Here is an 18,539-nt window from a genome sequence, read left to right as displayed (position 1 = left end):
TCATATATTTCAACCAGGAGTGGAAACCATAAAGAGAATGATTACATGACTTGTACTGGAAAAACAAATCCACAGAAATGTACTGTATTTATCGGCGATTTTTCTGTTTTACTATTAAGTGTAAATGCCATAAAAATACAGTAAATTAATTTTCTACAAAATATAAACCATGAAATAATGGATGTAATCTATAAATAGATATAATCTGAAATAAAAGTTTGCTTATTGTACTTCTTATTTGCCTTGAATGTGAAATCACTTTGAATTCAAAGTAAAAATTCCCAAAAACTGAACAATTGCTGAAAGTAAAATTCAAAGAACTTTCTATTCTTTTGAAGCAATTTTTTTAATTTAATTTAAAAATATGGTTTAAAAAAAAAATCACAGCAATAACAATAGTGCTGAATGTCTAAATGAACCACTATTTGCTTGCAAGGTTACCATATCAACTCAAAAGATGATGTCAATGTTGTGTTCGCAACTTGTGCTGCGCCCAAAGAAAAATAATGTCAATCTCAGGTTTAAATTCATGTCCAGTGGTTACTCACACCTTTTTGTTGTCATACAGTATTGTTTAGAAAATGTCCACTGATAAGATTATTTTCATGGGAATGACATGGTGCCAAGTATGATATTATGTTTAATATCTCTGCATTACCATACATTTTATATTGATTTTCCATAGAGTTGGGTAGACGACAAAGTTCATTCAGTTAGAAGTTAGAAGAATTCAGTCACAGGTGGGAACGTGTGGTAAATGGTAATGCACTTTGTACATTATCATAGAAAACATAACATATTGAAGTGACCACGGAGTTAAAAAAAGAGTGAGGACACATTCTTGTTGAGCAGTTTAAACAGCTCCTACATTCTCGGAAATGTTTGGGCCACTCAATCTCCACTTAAGATTCCAAATGGGAGAAGTCATATACATTATAAAGCAGAAATATTGTTTGGAAAAATGCTTTCATGGTGGGAGGAATGGTACGGTCCTCATCTGAGGAAATGAGTGAGCGGCTCTCTGCAGGGTGAACAAATGTCAGTCTAGATGAGAAGAGATATAGAGAATAGGTGAAGACCTACATGATCACTTCAACCACACTTACTGTGGACAGTTAAGCTTGTAAAAAGGTTATGATTTTCCACCCAGACCATTTCAAACTAAAGCAATTTTGCCACTAAAATACTTTAAAGAGGATGTGCAGTGTTATTTGTACCAACTAGCTTATGAACACTAATAAACACTTTGCAGCTGGAGGAAGATTTCAGTCTGCATGCCGAAGACCATTATTTGTTAATACAACAATTATACAGCTCAAAGGTTCTGCTTTTCACACGCTGATTTGGTCTCTCATTTATGTCCTATTAAATATATTTTCTATGCTTTTCATATCTGTTTTTCATTCTTGTTTTCCTATTAGGTCTTCAAGTAGAAAACTATTACAGTGAAGGTAAATACTGACTGAATGTAATTATCTCCTTCTTGACCTTGGAAAGTGTAGTTTAACCATATATATCATTATGAGCATCACTCGTACCAGTTGTGAATCTTATGTTTACATTTAAGGGATTATACTACAGTGGAACAGGTATTGTGAGATTAATTATGTTTTCACGGTGCTGCTGCTGATATCCCCAAAAATCTATTAAAAAACTAAGAAGCATGAAAATGTTTTTCTCTCACACTGCGTCTCTGTAATCCAGACAAGTGAAGGCATCTAGAAACAGTCCTGCAAATAGTTAACATTAGCTACCCTTTCAACCATGACTGCTACACTACCTTTATGCTAATACCGTAACAGAGGTCAGTCACCAACCAGGTAACAACATCAAACCACATAAACAGTCAGGTATAACACTTCAAGAGCGACTAGAAGGTAAGTCTACCTGTTTTATACATGTATTTATTTTGTTTTCATAAGGGCTGTTTATTTGAGACTATTAACCACTCTAACACAAATATTTTTAGACAAGATGAAGAGCTCAGATGAGTCTCCAGGGAGTGATACAGATGGCGAGAGCAACAGCCAGGAGCAAGAAAATCAATCGAAAGCATCCCATAATAAGAGTCCCCTCCTTTCCGATCCATGGAAACCATGCAGACGGCCTCGTGCAATCACCAAAGGTCAGAGCGAAGTGAAAGATCATTTAACTCTGATCAATACAGACCCAATCAATCCATCAGAACGCAGGTAGTTGGGAGCCAATCGTCATTAAACGTGATATCACACGATAATTTGAGTTTTGCTTGACCTTAACCTGAGAAGTAGATTGTTGTTTAGTTCAAAAACAACCAGATCAATATGCAAGAAGACCTTAATGATAAGACAATATATCATGCTATTTAAATGTTCTGCATTAAGAGTTACTGGAAGACATGCACTGACTGCTTTCATCATTAAACTCAAGTGTAACTGAAACTGCAAACTCTGCAGGTTCTCCACATTGCTTTCCATGTGATCAATGTTTTTTCTCATGTGTATCACATTGCTATCTGATCACATTTGAAATAGTTCCTTAAAGCCTTTTCCACTGCAGGAACAACCCTGCACAACATTGTAATGTACTAGTTTGCTTTTCTGTGTTCACTCTATTGTTACAAACCCGGACTCCAGAAATTCATCATAAAAAACAAAACATCAGAACCACTTATGTCAATTTCATGCACTAAGCATAAAGCAGTTGTGGGAAGGACAACAGTGGGGGAAGTGTGGCGCTCATGTTATTGTGAGATTCTCTCTGTTTTCGTGGTCACCAGGAAACTCTCTGGTACACTGTTTTGTCTCTGCTGAGTCCAGTTTCATATGAATTTAACACATTTAACCCATACCAAGGATCTGTTCCTAAACCTAGCCACATGGTAACTAGCTAAACCTTTCGGTTCACAACTAGGTGAGGCAAAATCTGACACCACCAAGGTTTCCTCTTGTGTATTACACGCCTTGGTGTTTTATCAACTTGAGAAGAATGGCTACATGTGATACTACGTTTCACAAAGCTTCTGCAATGAAAAGGTCTTTTCAGAGAGCCCGGCCTGTATTAGCAGCTGCCGTGTGCCTGTAAATCCCATTGAGAACTTGTAGAATATTTAACATTGAGCTCTGCAAATAAACCGTCGACTTGAGTTATCCCTCAGCCTTATCATCTTACTGTTACACTTCCATAATTAAGCATCCGTTCTTACCTGTAAGCAAGAAAAAAACTCTTTTCTACCTTAACTGCATTTTACTTTAACACAAAAATGTACTGCCCTAACATGTGTCTGAGAAGTTTTTACTCTGATATTCTTTCATGTATTTAGAGTGGCTGCTTAAACTGAGGTTTTGTCTGGGAGCAGTGTGTGGTTTGGAGTGGTATGGTTACGCTGCTCTGGGCATTTTCACTGCCATCCTCAGTTTCCTCATGGACTTCAGTGTAAAAAAGCTGCTGACAGGTAGACACACACACACACACACACACACACACACACACACACACACACACACACACACACACACACACACACACACACTTACAGCATGCAATCTGAGGAACAAAATGACACAAATGTTTCTCTCTCTCTTCTCACTTGTAGCTCACCAGTGGCTTTATATGAAGCTGGAGGGCAACATCTTGCTGCAGTTCCTCTGCTGGACTCTTTACCCAGCATGCCTCTGTGCTTTTGCTTCATCGTTCTCCCACAACATCTGTCCCTTCTCCACAGGTCTGTCCAGCAACAGTTGCACTCAAAATATTGACTGTTTAGTTCAAAAGTCCCTTTTCAAAGGTCCTGCTACTCTGAAAGGGTTCCCAGTGTTTCCAGTCTGTCCTAAAACAGTTTGTAGCCCATATCAGTATATTGAAACATATAAATTCAGCTTTTGTGTTTCTACAGGCAGAACTTCTCATGAAACTAGTTTTTCCGCTTGTACGCCTTCACCAACCAGTCAAATTTCAGTTTACATCCATTTCCGTCCACGAAGCCTTTGAAGGAATCCTCTCATATGTTCAGATGTGTGGCTGGTGAAGCTGATTGGCAGGAGACAATGCTTTAAATATAGATTCAAACACATCTTCAACCCAACAGCACAGAAGATCTAAACAATCACCCAAGTTTAGATTAGTTTCACCAATTCAGTGTCTGACATAAATGTCAAATATGGTCACAATCTCCTCTTCTGTTCCTCAGATGTGCCGTTGAATAATGACCAGAGAAGTGTTTTTGCAAAACATTTAGTTGACACAGTGAAGTTGACCTTTGATCTTTTGGATATATAAATTAATCTTTTTCTCCTTTTATCCTATTAGACATTGTTAGTGTGTGAATTATTGAGTTAAGGGCAAAAACGTGTTCTGTGAGGTCGGTGACCTTTGACCTTTTGCCACCAAAAACTAATCATTTTATCCTTGGGTCCAAATGAAAGTTTGTGCAAAATTTTAAGAAATTCCCTGAAGGCGTTTTTGAGATATTGTGTCCAAAAGACAAAGACAGACGAACAGACTTGAAAAATTGCTTTAAAGCACGTTATTTGGCTGCACTATCAGACTCATGTGAAAGTCAAGTATGATATTGTCAGTGTCACAGAAATATTTGAAAGTATAATGTATTTCCAGCAAACAGTGATCTGTGTGCTGTTGCTCAGGTGTTGCTGTGTGCTCATGATGCAGGAGAAAACATTTCTTCCCTCCTTTCATTCCTGAACATCCTGTCTGCCGCTGTCCATTCACACCGCCTGTTTATCTGTTCACCATTGCTTTGTAGCTGACTGATGAAACTGCTCTCTTATTGCCAAAGACAGAACAGAAAGAGACATTTCAGGTGAAGCCTAAAAGCAGAAATAAGTTTGATTTATGTAATCAGGTTTTCCAATGAAGCGTTCTCAATCCTGAAAACAGGATGCGTACCACAAACTGAAATATGCGTCATATTCAACTCAACTGTTTTGTACTGATTGTCCTTGGAATCCCCCAGAAGTCCTTGCCTTCCCTTTATCTTCCTTTTTGATTATCCAGAAATCAGTCCTGCATATTCACTAGGCGTTTTCTAACTCTCTGATTGCCTCTGGCCCTGGTTGTTTCAAAAATCTTGCCTGGTTTGTTTATTTCTTCTCAGGCTCAGGGATACCAGAGGTGAGAACTATGCTGGCTGGCATTCAAATGCCTCATTACTTGTCTCTCACAAATATGTTTACCAAGTTCCTGGGTCTTATCTGTACACTGGCAGCCGGCAGCACGGTTTTCCTGGGCAAAGTGGTGAGAGATGACTCAGCATACCTGTTTGTCACACAAAATACACAGCCATACAGAAACTATGTGTTTTCTGCTTTGTCATGAGCTTTCTATGTTTGTCTCTTAACATCAGGGTCCATTTGTGCATCTTTCCACCATGCTGGGAGCCTATTTGAACAATCTGTGCTCTCTGTTACAAGCCAACGAGAAGGTAAACCACAGTGAAGTAACTTAAAAGTAGAAGACATTCTTTTTTTTTTTTTACTTCTCTCCTTGATGAAGCTGTGCTAATCAATATTTTTTTGTGGTTTCACACAAACAACAGCCTTTAAAATGTTTTTGGGTTGTTTGTGTCCATCCTATTCATGAATGCGATACCTTGAGAACGCCGTGAGGGAATTTCTTCAAAGGCATGTGTTTGAAAATGTGAGCGAGGCATCCGTATCCTAGACATTGTAGCTTTTTTGCTGCAACATCCATATTTGAAGCATTGTCTGCTGTCATGGCGACAACTTTTTGTTCTATCTGAAATACAAAGATGAATGTTGGGGGGTGTGCCTCGTTTAATTGACAAGGCTCCAGTCAGATTTACGCTATAGGTGGAAATACTAGTGTCCTCAGGCTCACAATCAGATCCACTCCTGGTTCCTCCCCAGCTCGTCCAAATATGGTCACTTCTGGCACCAACCCCCCCCCCCCCCCCCCCCCCCCCCCCACCAAACAACAACAACAACAATAACAACAACAACCCCCTGACAAGATGGCCAAGAATCAAAAACTGGATACTTCAAAACAGTAGTTCACAAATCAGTGGGTGACATGATGGTGGATAGCCTTCTTATCAGTTTTATAAAGTTGTAGGAGAGGAAACAATGTGCAGATTAAAACTCTTATTGTTGAGATTTCTTCCATCAAAATGTTAATGTTGCTCCATGTTTGCTGGATGTGTAAATAAGCAACAGTTTGATACCCTTTGCACCATACCAACTTCATAAAATGATAATGTATGATATCAGATGTTGTGTTCTGCCCTCAAGTGGCCAACAAATGGCAAAAAAAGGAAGAACTACAACAGTTTATTTAAGATTCATTCATTTTCTCATAAAACAACACACAGATTTTTAGTTAGAATAGAAGTCAAACAACTGGGGAAAGAGGCTTGTGAAAATTATAGTCTGGTACATTTTCTGTGTGGAATAAAATGAATCATAATGCATGCTGTCACTTTCGGTACAGCAGAAAGATCTGAAATGAGACAGTACATGACAGTATACGTGTCTCCTGTAGGAGAAAGCAGATGGAACAATGCTGGTCGTAGCTGCTGCAGTCGGGGTAGCCAGCTGCTTCGGAGCGCCCGTTAGTGGTGAGAGAGACACTAAAGGTTCAGCATTACGAATCCATGAGTTTTATTTATCTGCTCACACACTATCTGTCCTTCTCACACTTTTCTGCTTAAGGCATTTCCACCTTTGATTTCCCCCTTGCAAGCCTCACAAAGATGCTCTTTCCTTTTATCCTTCTTCACAACATGTTCTCTCTCTCACCTCGCCCTCCTTTGATCACCTCTCGGACTAATATTTCAGTCTCAGCTTATTTTTTTTCTTCATCCTTGCTGGGGGGTTTGGTGCTGCAGATTCAAACGCAGTTTGTACTCAGAAGTTACACTTAATATGTCACAATTTAAATAAAACATCAGTCTATCTATTAACTCCTGAAATATATGCTAATTTATGCTGGTGCACATGCAAGAAACAAAACTAATCTAGTGTTATTTACCCTACTGTTGTTCTTTCCAAAATGATTCCTCTGTCTCTCCACCGCTCTCCTACCGAAGGTGTGTTGTTCAGTGTGGAGGTGATGTGTTCCCACTTCGACCTGAGCCATTATTGCCCGTGCTTCTTCTCAGCTGCCTGCGGGGCATTGACCTTCCGCCTCTTCTCCGTGTGGAGTGGAGATGGAGGTAATGGAGGCCATGATCAGCACTCGCCCCCTTGTGGTCAACACGGAGAAGGTTTACTTTACAGTCATTGATGGTTTGACCTGAAAAAAGAGTGTTGATTTATGTGCCGTTTACATCATCTGTCCAAAAATATATGGACAAACTCTCCCATGATTAATGCTAGACCACTTAGTTCCAGCAACTGTATGAGAAACCTGAACGCTACAGAACAGGACATGTGTGTGCTTCTAACTTTGGGGAAATGTTTCAACATGACAGTTCCTTCAGGGAAAATGCCAGCTAAGTCTGTCAAGAAATGATTTGATTTTCTAGGAAATCGTCACATTACTAAATCTTGTTGAAAGTCTCCCAAATGTGTTGGAGCAGTTGTGGCAGCATATAAATGCCCCTGGTGTTTGTTTGAAATGCTCAACAATCACCTAGAGCTAAATATTTGGGTGTCCACATACTTTTGGCCATATATTGTGTGTGTGTGTGTGTGTGTGTGTGTGTGTGTGTGTGTGTGTGTGTGTGTGTGTGTGTGTGTGTGCCGAAATCAACAGACAACCTTAACAACATGTAAAAAGTCTTATGTCATATTTTATTCTGTATTTTTGTTTGCCAGTTAGCACGATCATATTAAAAAGCACATTTTTAAATTGAGTTTGGTTCTAGAACGACACATTCAAAGTTAACTGTTCTTTTATATATTAGTCAATGTAATGCTTTGATGATTTCACTTGTCAATAATCTAGTTAGCTGTGTAATCACCTGCCAGGACAAGAACTGGGAACATTAGCTTTGCAGAAACAGCAGAAACATTAATTAGCAGAAACATTAACGCTGGCACACTGTAAATTTCAATAAAGTCCAGATGCAATAATGTGAGGGATTATTAGATTTTGTTTTGTGTCCACAGAGACTCTTCAGGCGTTGTTCAAAACTAATTTCCCCACCGCTTTACCTTTCTACCCGCTAGAGATTCTTCTGTTTGCTTTACTGGGGTAAGTTTATTTTCACAGCATTAAACAAGTTTTCTATTTATCTCTGCCCTTCAAATCAAAGGTGACATTTGATGTTAATGTCAGTCACAATGGAAATAAATTCTACTGTTTAGAAAAAAAAAAAATCTTTCTTATATTCTAAATATCAGTCAGAGTATTTTTTTGTTCTCATACCAATCATTTCCGGCCTCTTTCTCCTCCTCCTCCTCCTCCCCCTCCTCCCTCCTGTCGCTTCCCCAAGTCTAATGACTTCCGATAATCTATTGCTGCCTGGATTAAAATTATCCTGTAGTCTCTGGCTATGGATTGTGTTACTGTATGTAAACAGGCTGCTGTGTGGAGCTGTGAGCTGCTGCTACCTCTTCAGCCACCGGTGGATCCTCCATTATACCAGAACAAACTCAGTCTTCATCAAGCTGCTGACGACAGAGTGAGAGCTCTTTACAATGTGAACGCCTGACTGTGATGAGTCACCTGCAGGGCTTTTTCAAGCTACAGTCAAATGTTCCCAGAATACCTGATGAGATACGATATAATCGTTTATTGGAAAATCTATTTCTCTATTTGACATCTCTCTATTTTCAAATAGAAGCACATTAAAGTGTAAACCTCTGAAAGCATACAGAAGAAATGAAAGACACCAAACCAGAGACATTTGATCTACAAATCCAGGTCTAGTGTTGAGGTTTATTCTGAGGACACACAGAGCAGCCAACTGATAAATATCTTTGTAAATTTCCGTTTGAATGATCTAAATGCCTGTATGTGTTCACACCTCTCCACAGGAAGGGTCTGTACTCAGGCATGGTGGTTTTCTTCCTGGCGTCGCTGACGTTCCCCCATTCTGCTGGTCAATACATGGCTTCTAAGGTGGGAACCAGCAACATATAAAGGCCGACTCAGTAACTTTTTGTGGCTGTAAATATGTGATCAATGACTGGGCGTCATACTGGATAGAGTGCATTTTGTGTTTTTAAGCTGAACATAATTTTGTTGGTGTTTCCATGAGCATTGTTGATGTGATGAGTCTTTAACAGCAACATCAAAACTTAAGTTACATTCAGTTGCTGTGTAATGCTGGTCAGTTTGTTAAATGACAAGCCATTAGAGCAAGAAAGCAGATTTTAATCTTGTGCTTTCAGTTTTGGTGCAGAGATTATAGGTTGTGTCTGAAGCTCATCTTTACTTTTCTTCATGAAAAGACCAAAGCCTAAACCTTGTCCTCTGTACCACAGAGCTCCATAATTGTCTAAAAACCTATTAAGAACATTCTACTGATTGAAATGTTCCTTAATGATGGTAAAGCTGATTTTGATTCAGTCCTGTGTCCTGCTGCTGTAAATACTCACTATGGCACCAAAATGTTTTATTATTACATCTGAAAATAGTCCAATAACTGCACTTTTCACTCCAACATTCACTACCAGACTGATTAATCACTTTGCTTATAATAATTAGATAATTATATCTCATAAATATCTATTAATGTTTAGCATTATACTTAACTACATAATATATTACTTAATCAAACATTTCGTTTTAACCTCCAATACTGTGTTAATTTTATGTTACCTTTGTTAGCTTGCTCTAACTAATCAGTAGTCAGAGATGGTACAGAGCAAAAGTTGTGGGGACTCATTTCTGCCATACAAGGATAATGCTTTTCATGTCAATCCAATAAATAAGTTGATTTAAGTGTCACCTTACAAGAGCATGCATATCTGTGTCCTTCTAATCTTATTGGTTTCAATTTTTGGCACAAAGTCTGGCACCACAAAATGAATACATGCTCACGCTTAATCCTTCAACGCTCTGATTTACTTGGGTCTGTTTTCAAATGAAAAAAAACTGAGCTAAAGCAAAGCTAAAATGTTGCACATGTTGCATCACTGTGTTTGCATTGTCAAAGCACTACTACAACTGAGTCTCACAGTCCCTCGAGCACGCTTATAGACATTCTTGTTTGAACATAAAACTTATATTTATGAGATGTTCTTAAAGAGACATGTCTGCAGTAGGAACGAATGAATTTGGGGCTAATTGCAAGTAAGACGTTTTTTAGATATGAACTGTTAGTTTTGGTCTTTTCATGAGCTGCTTTCCCAATAAGAGCCGAATCACAGAATAACATCAGCCTCACACTTTCATGCTGTTTCATTCGATCTTTTCTTGTGTTCAGGCAGTAATCGAAATATCACAAATCTGTTAAACAGTTCACCATGAAGGAGCTCCTCACATCCCTACTGGATAGCAGGCAGTGGAGCTCTCAATCCCACAATGCATCTGTGCAGCTGGAGCCTTTGTTGGAGTGGAGCTCATCAGGGACTCCTGTCTGCCTCTCTTTGGCTTTCTTTCTGTTCATGAAGGTACAAACAATGCAAAGGTCCATTTTTCTGTCCACCTGCTCCTCTTATTCCCAATGACCCATAACTGACACAGTAATTAACATTTTCACAATAGGCCATCTAAGGTTAAACTAACCTTTGAGGCTGAAATGTTTTGTGATACTTGATGCTCACTCATGGCAATGCTGGTGATGGAAGGAAGGATTTGGTGACTTTTAACAGCTACAAATGTCAGCAGCCAGCAAAATTTTGGCTGAATTATTGATCAAAAGCCTCATCAGCCATCCACAATTCTTATTCTCATTTGTGCTTCCTGGAAACACAAAAAATTTAACTATGGCAAAAAAAAACCATTGTTTTGTATGAGACAAGTTTGTGACACCCACCATATAAAGAACCACTAATGCATCAAGCTCTGTGAGAAACAGATTTTTCATTCCCTATTCAGTTTTCTTCCATTACCACATTAATGTGAAATGTAAATGGACATGATTCAATGTTTATTTGTGCAATACCGAGAGCAGTGCAAACAGTTCCCTGCACACAGACTGGCACTGACTCATCTGCTGCTACAGGTGCCAGCAGAGCTGTTGAGATTTGACAGTCTGTCTCTGTTGTTGACTCTGAGATGTGGATGTTGGTCCTCGCCTGCACTCTGCCTCTGCCAGCTGGATACGTCATGCCCGTGTTTATCTGCGGTGAGTGAAGGGAAGCAACATGAACAAGCTTCTTTTATATAATACTGAATAGGCTTAAGTGTACATTTTAAGAATGACAAGACTGTCTCACTGCATTTTCTCTTTAAAGAAAACAGAGGTTTTTTTTGTTATAGCAAACAGAAATATAAAGTTACAGAAACCTTCTCATTTGTTGTTTTGATGTGTATTTTCTAGGGGCAGCTCTTGGCCGTTTGGTGGGGGAAGGAACAGTTTATGTGTATTCTGCTGGAGTGACCTCAGGCCAGCAGTGGGCTTCGATAAATCCTGGAGGCTATGCACTCGCTGGTAGATATCATGATAGAGTGAATACATGTAGTTTTGCCTGTGTATCTGCAGTGTTATTGTCCCTCTCTTATGTATCTAAACCTTAATCTTGCATTAACTAGTGTACGTTTTTATACACTTCTTCCAATACCAAATCTGCTTAAAGCTATTTGACACAAATATTAATGAATCTGTAAATGTGATCATTTTTAGGTGACTTTATTCCAGGAATCTGTGAATCTGTTTCAAATCAGTAAAAACCTTATGAAACTGTATAAATGTAATTTTATGCTAAATTTGCTTAAATATGCAGGTAGGCTGTAGATCAAACTTTTTATCATATCTAAAAGAGTACATAAACTTGTAAGATTCATATGTATAATTTGTTTGATAGAATTTGATAATACATTGATAAACTGATATTGCTCAAAATACTGACATTAAGTAGGTCAGTTCATTTAAGGAATACTGTTTCAATGTCAGTCCGACTCAATCTGACTGGAAAATCTGCGATACTATATCGTGCCCACTGATAGCTGTAACCTGACTGCAGCACAGGCCTGTCAATCAAATAAACACGCCCCCAAAAACATGGCTTTTTGAGGCATATTTTCTCATTATTTTCAAATGGACCATCAGAAAACTATTAAGAAGGAGTGACTTTAGCTAGCAAAAAAAAACCAGACAGAAATTCAATCGGAGTCTATGAAGCTGGAGGCTTTCAAGAGCCAACCTCTAGCGGCACTTGGTGGTATTGCAGTTTAAGGCACTTTCGCATCTGCCTCATTTTTCAGACCCAGAAGCTACATCCACTTTTAGATATAGTCTATGATTTAACTCAAATCATGATCTTTTCCTAAACCTAGCCAGGTTTTTGTTGCCTAAACTTAAATCACATGACTTTTCTCTCCTAGTTGAGGCAAACTGTGACACTGACATGATTTAATCTGGTGGACTGATGTGTTTATTGTATGCTTTGCTGAGATATTGTGTTGGGTTTTGCTCTGTAGGTGCAGCAGCTTTGTCCGGTGCTGTGACACACACACTGTCCCCAGTTCTCCTGGCTATAGAGTTAACCGGACAGTTCAGCCATGCTGTCCCCATCCTCCTATCCACACTGCTGGCCAATGCCGTAGCACGCTCTGGGCACCGGCCATCTTTCTATGATGCCCTTTCTAACAGCAAGAGGCTCCCCCACCTGCCCTCTCTGACGAAGGCATGTCGTCGGTAAGTAAAAATAATGAACCAGAGTGACTGAAGGAACACAACAAGTTTGTGGGAAACCTCCACTGACTGTGATCTTCCAGTGCAACTTAATCAGTGTGTGCCAAAAACACCTGAGCAGTATTTGTGATAACTGCCCATGAGCATTGAGTGTTTGTAAAAAATTAAACAGGTCTCTAAAAACTAAAAATATCATCCTTAAAATGTAAAGCCAGGTCTGGCTGCTTTTAGTCAGAAAATAAACATTGAAAGAGAAAAGGGATAAGAGTGAAATAAAAACTTAAATTAGAGCTCATGATATTTTGTATACGCTAATCACAGCTGATCCAACACTGGTCCAGAGTGAAATATTTAAGCAGTTGATCAATGGATGCCATTAAATTTGTTAAGTATATAACGGCACACATCAGTTAGGTGATCCCCTGACTTTTAAAACAGTGCCAAGAATTTCCACCAAAACAATTTTACTCATGACTCATAATGTTCGAATTCCTTTACATGGTTTGACCCACTAACTACTAACTGACTACAATAATTGACATTTTTGATACGTAAGCAAGATAAAGAGAAAGTTAAAAATCTGTTTAGCTCATTCACAGCAACACTACAGGTGCACGGAAAGGTTTTATGAATATCAAATAATGGCTGTTCTCTGAGGGAGAAAATTGCAGGAAAAGAAAACAACTGATGTGGACAACAAGCTTAGAGGATGAAACTCTGTGAGAAAGATTCTTCTTCCATACAGTTAACCTGCAAAAAGAGCAACTTTGACATTGACTTTGACGTTGAACTGTGATCTGTTAGTTTCCTCACGTTCACTGAAATCTCTGACTAAAGATACAAATAAAGAGTCGATTCATTGATGCAGTGGTATTTTAATGAAGACAAGTTTAATTCACTTTCAAATCTATTTTATTAATATAGCACCAACTAACAGCATTAGTCAACTCAGGGCCATTTATATAGTATGTTTGAGACACTTTAACAATTCCTACACCACAGTTGAGAAGAAAAACTCCCTTTTAACAGGAAACAACGTCCGACAGACTGAGAGGTGGGCGTCCATCTGCCTCGAGGTGAGGGGAGAGAAAAGAGCAGCTGTAGAAACAAACAATAAACAATGGGCAGGTTCACTGGGCCCGTAACAGCCAATCAGAAACATACAGCTGGAGCCGGAGATATCTGCAGGAAGGAACAGAGAGGAAAAAGAACGAGAGGACACAAAGTTAATGACATGCAAAGGTGGCATATACATGCATAGAGAGTGGAAGTGAAAGAAGAGGAGACATACTCAGTGCATCATAGGAGGTCCCCCAGCAGCCAATAACAGTAAAACTAAGGGATTATTCAGGGTTACCTGCGTGCTCTAACTGTAAACTTTACCTGGGAGCTGGTTCTACAGGAAAGGGAAAGATGAAGGCTCCCCTTCTGCTTTTGGACACTCTAGGAATCACAAGTTGGGAAAAGAGGGTACTACGAAGTCTTTCAGATGAATCTTGGTAAAGTGTAAAAAAAAAAAAGTCTGAGAATTGTAATCCAGATGTAAAAGCCAATTAAATGAACACATGCTTCAAAGAGATTAATTTCTCCATACTGCCTTGGCCCAGTTGATGTTTTTATCTGTTTCTCACCCACACAAGACTTCAGCAGTGAATTATACGTTCAGATTGAAATCAAGTCTTGTGGACAGCCCTCATAGAGGTATAAAAATTGAGGCACCTGATGGATCATCCTATTGTCTGAAAGACACCTTGAACTACTTGAACATGTTTTGGGGACAACAAAAAGTTTAATTTCTGGTTTCCCTTTGACAGCAGGTTCTTAAGTGTCTGAGCCTCCACTCAGCATCATACAACACACAACCCGAGGATTTTGTTTTCTCGTGTTTTTCTCTTGGAACAAACAGCTTTTGTCACCATGAGCAAATCAAGGTGCTAATTTTGTGAATCCCTACAACCTGAGACTGTTTGAATTTGTATCTCCATCTCTATCTCTAGCTCCATCCTTCTTTCAAAATTTAATTAGTGTTAAATAATTTTTTTCACCGCAAGGTATAATTTCATAGTTTATAATTTAATTTCACTCCAATTGCTTTTGTTCCAGGCGTGACATGATTCATCTCTGTTGCAGGCTTCCCTCCACACCAGTCGGTAAGGTTTTGGGAGTGAAATTAGTGCGACTTCAGACCGCAGCTGGGCCAGAGGAGGTTCAGCAGGCCGTCAACACCTGCACTGAAACACAAATACCTGTGGTGGACTCACACGGTGAACAAATCTATTCAGAAATAATTCAGCCCAACCTTCTGTAACATCAATACTTTGTCTAAATCTAAAAAGAAAAAGAACACTGCACCACACAAAATTATGAAGGTCTTAAAGGCTGTAGCCTCACTGAGGAGCTGACAATTGTGAGAAAACAGTCAATTGGCCAGCTGAGCCTTTCAGCAGCAATCACATGCATGCATTTTTATGTTTGGAACAGAGGACTCGCAGCCACCAGAGAGCTGCACACTTTAAACTGCAGCACAAACTGTGGCAAAGAAAATTGATTTCCTCTCCTCTGTTCTGTTGAAGAGTCGCAGATTTTTCTGGGGTTTGTTCTCCGAGCAGAGCTGCTGATCTTCCTGCGTCACTGTAGGACCGAGGTAAAAATGCTGGTTGGAGATAGACAGGTAGCTGCAGAGTTGAGAGGGAGGCAGTTTGAAAAGCAGCTGTTTAAAAAGCAGGTCATGTCTTCACAATGTGTTTGACATTGACTGAATGCAAAACAGCTGCAAAAAAAAAGAGAACGGGAGCAGGATGTACAGACAGGACTGATGACGTAAAAGCTCCGCTCGCATCCATTTGAAAGCATTATTCAGTCACAGAAAAACATTCGATGGAAAAAGAGCCGCTTTTCCAAAATGAATTTAAACAGATTTATGACATTGCAGCAATGGCCAAAGATAGACTATAGAAAGTATGAAATCAGTTTTTCAGGGGAACAGAAACAATAACTAATACTGACTGCTGTAGCATGACATGCCTGTGACAGATACTGCATACAAAATGAATAACTTATGCTGTTCTGTTCAGAGTCTGGAGAAACGTCTGGATAACATCTGCTGCGTTCATCCAACCTCGGCCCTGTTATCACCTCACAGCACTGTTCAGGAGGTAGGCAGACTGTGGGAAGTGTAATCAGCAGAGATGAATTTAAAGGAGTTGTTCAACACTATGGGAAATGCTGGTATTTTGTCATGAGACAGGCATGAAAAGATTAATACCAGGCTTAAGTCTGTGTTAAGACAGAAAGGCTGAAACTGGGAGGCGGTTAGCTTAGCTTAGCATTAAGACTGAAAACAGGGGGAAACAGCTCACCTGAAAGAATATTGCACATTTCATGACATGAGATTAGTAGTTATCTTCTTATCAAATAAAATTTAGAAAATGAATAATTTCCCAAAGTGGTAAACTTTTCGTTCTTTTCTTTGGTGTCCAACAGGCTCACAGTATACTCAGTCTACTTAGAGCCCAGACTTTGTTTGTCGCAGACAGAGGAAGGCTCGTTGGGTTCATCACATGGACAGAGGTAACGAGTGTTTGCATGTTATGTATGTATTCATACTTATACCCAAACTCACATCTTTAAAGTTTTCCCAGTACTTTCTTTGCACTGTTGTAATATATTCCTCTGTGGTAGTTTGTTACATCCAAATTCACTTTATTCTTTGCAAACAAGACCACGTCCCAGTATGGATTTCTTAAAATTATGCAGGGTGTAGGAAGCAAAATGGCTAGTTTTGGATTCAAGGCAGTCTCTTTCTTTCCTTCCCTTCCCCCATCTCCCTCATTCTCTATTTCCTCCAGATGAAGAAAATATTAGAAGACTTGGCCCAAAAAATCTAAGCTGCATCAGGAAATCTCATAAGGAAATAAGTATCCACATTTGTCTGATTAGCCTGTAACAATAAATATATATATTCTTCATTGTCCAAGTGTAACAATATTTGCAAACAAACCAAACTGTCAATTCATGGAGATGACAATGGATAAACATTTATCGGAGCTTATTGTCTGGCTTTTTTTCTAATTAGAAGGATCTCATCCTCTGAGCAGAAATCACCCAGTCTTATACACCACACACAAATTAATCCAGTAAATTCCTGCTGGTTTGTTTCTCTTCTCTTCTCTTCTCTTCTCTTCTCTTCTCTTCTCTTCTCTTCTCTTCTCTTCTCTTCTCTTCTCTTCTCTTCTCTTCTCTTCTCTTCTCTTCTCTTCTCTTCTCTTCTCTTCTCTTCTCTTCTCTTCTCTTCTCTATATCTTCTCAATATGAAATAATTTTCATATCTTAGTTTGGAAATGTAAACAAGAGGTGTAATGTTGGAATCAGTTGGTCTACAATTTGAGCTTAATTTTTAAAGTCAGTGTAAATTTCTGTTTCGGAAAATCTTTTAAATGTATGATAAATTGGAAATTAGAAACTCCTGTTTGCGGTATACCCATGAATGTACAAACAATTATGGGCTCACTAAAATCTCTCCTCTCAAGCCCGCCATTAGGTTCATAACAATCACTGGTTTCCATTTAAATATACTATGAAAATCATGTTGAAACTTCCTTTGGATAAGGAAACCATCCATGACACCTCTCCTCAGTTGTATCCGCATCTCGGTCAGATCCTTCAGTTTTCAGGCTCCTCTCCTGTGGAACCAGCTCCCAGTTTGTGTTTGAGGAGCAGAAACCTTCTCTAGCTTTAAGGTTAGACCCAAAACTTTCCTTTTTAATAAAGCTCATAGTTAGAGCTGCTCAGGTGAACATGAACCAACCCTTAGTTATGCTGTTACAGGCCGAGTCTGCTGGGGGACCTCGTTATACACTGAGCTTCTTACCTCTCACTCTTTCACTCTCTATAACTCATATCTCACCATCACATCTCATCAACTTCATGCTTTTTCTCTCCCATAGTTTCTTCTTATGGTCTGTTGTCTCCATTCAGTTCCTTCACTCGCATAGTTTCTGTTCTTTCCTTTGCAGATGTCCCGTCATGGAGCTGCATGTCTCTGCTCTGTGATTGTCGGCCCCACCAACAGTTCATGTTTTGTACCTCTATGCTGTCCTTTTCTCTCTCTGCTCTCCTCTCACTCCAACCGGTCGAGGCAGATGGCTCCGCCCACCTCTGAGCCTGGTTCTGTCAGAGGTTTCTTCTTGTTAAGATGAAGTTTTTCTTCCCTCTGTTGGAGGTTTTTCTCCCTTAAAGAGGAGTTTTTTTTCCCCTCCTAGCTTACGTGGGAATTGCTGAATTGTTGGGTTTCTTTGTATAATATTGTAACGTCTTGCTGTAAGGACTTTAAATGTGTTAAGTGCCATGAAATAACCTGTGTTGTGATTTGGCACTATATAAATGAAATTGAATTGAATTGTAGTGGTGCATGTCGCTAGTGCCTCACTCAACTCCAATATTTTACTCTATGAATTCTCAGAAGAATGTATTTATGTATGTTACATCAATCATCTCCCACAGAGCCCCAATATAAAGCTGCTATGAGTTGAATGTGAAAATATCTGACTTTGATGGCCCCCAGTGATAGCAATAGAAAACATACTGTGGCATACATGTTTGTAACATTGTAATAACTATGTTAGTAATTGTTGAGATCTTAAAATAAAGGCAATAAATAATAAGCTTCCAATAAACTGGATATATCCTTCAAGGATATTTTTGAGGCAATAAATTACTCTTTCATTCAGGACCCCCTGTGGCCACAAGAAGTAATTACAGGTGGCTGGTGCATCAAAGTAGGTCTGGTGTTATCGCTCACAACTTCAGTTTTCTTTGCTGTCACTATAGTCTGGAA

At 39.1% G+C, this 18,539-nt stretch overlaps 1 protein-coding gene across 1 annotated transcript; it reads left to right on the top strand.

The window, feature by feature from the left end:
* Positions 1 to 1,987: 1,987 nt before the first annotated feature.
* Positions 1,988 to 16,878, top strand: clcnk (chloride channel K). The gene is given in 20 exon segments (XM_069140779.1): positions 1,988 to 2,012; positions 2,015 to 2,125; positions 3,302 to 3,433; positions 3,575 to 3,703; positions 5,093 to 5,232; positions 5,342 to 5,419; positions 6,496 to 6,571; positions 7,043 to 7,168; positions 8,067 to 8,151; positions 8,480 to 8,581; positions 8,937 to 9,021; positions 10,365 to 10,517; positions 11,125 to 11,194; positions 11,390 to 11,500; positions 12,490 to 12,706; positions 14,834 to 14,967; positions 15,277 to 15,347; positions 15,778 to 15,858; positions 16,187 to 16,273; positions 16,552 to 16,878. Coding segments are annotated over 20 exon segments (2,052 nt in total). The 3' UTR covers positions 16,591 to 16,878.
* Positions 16,879 to 18,539: the final 1,661 nt, after the last annotated feature.

The sequence above is a fragment of the Embiotoca jacksoni genome, unplaced genomic scaffold (genome assembly GCF_022577435.1).
Source record: "Embiotoca jacksoni isolate LCO1_2020_lvr unplaced genomic scaffold, fEmbJac1.0.p SCAF_9, whole genome shotgun sequence".
Classification (NCBI taxonomy): domain Eukaryota; kingdom Metazoa; phylum Chordata; class Actinopteri; family Embiotocidae; genus Embiotoca; species Embiotoca jacksoni.
This window is presented reverse-complemented; position numbering and strand designations above follow the sequence as displayed.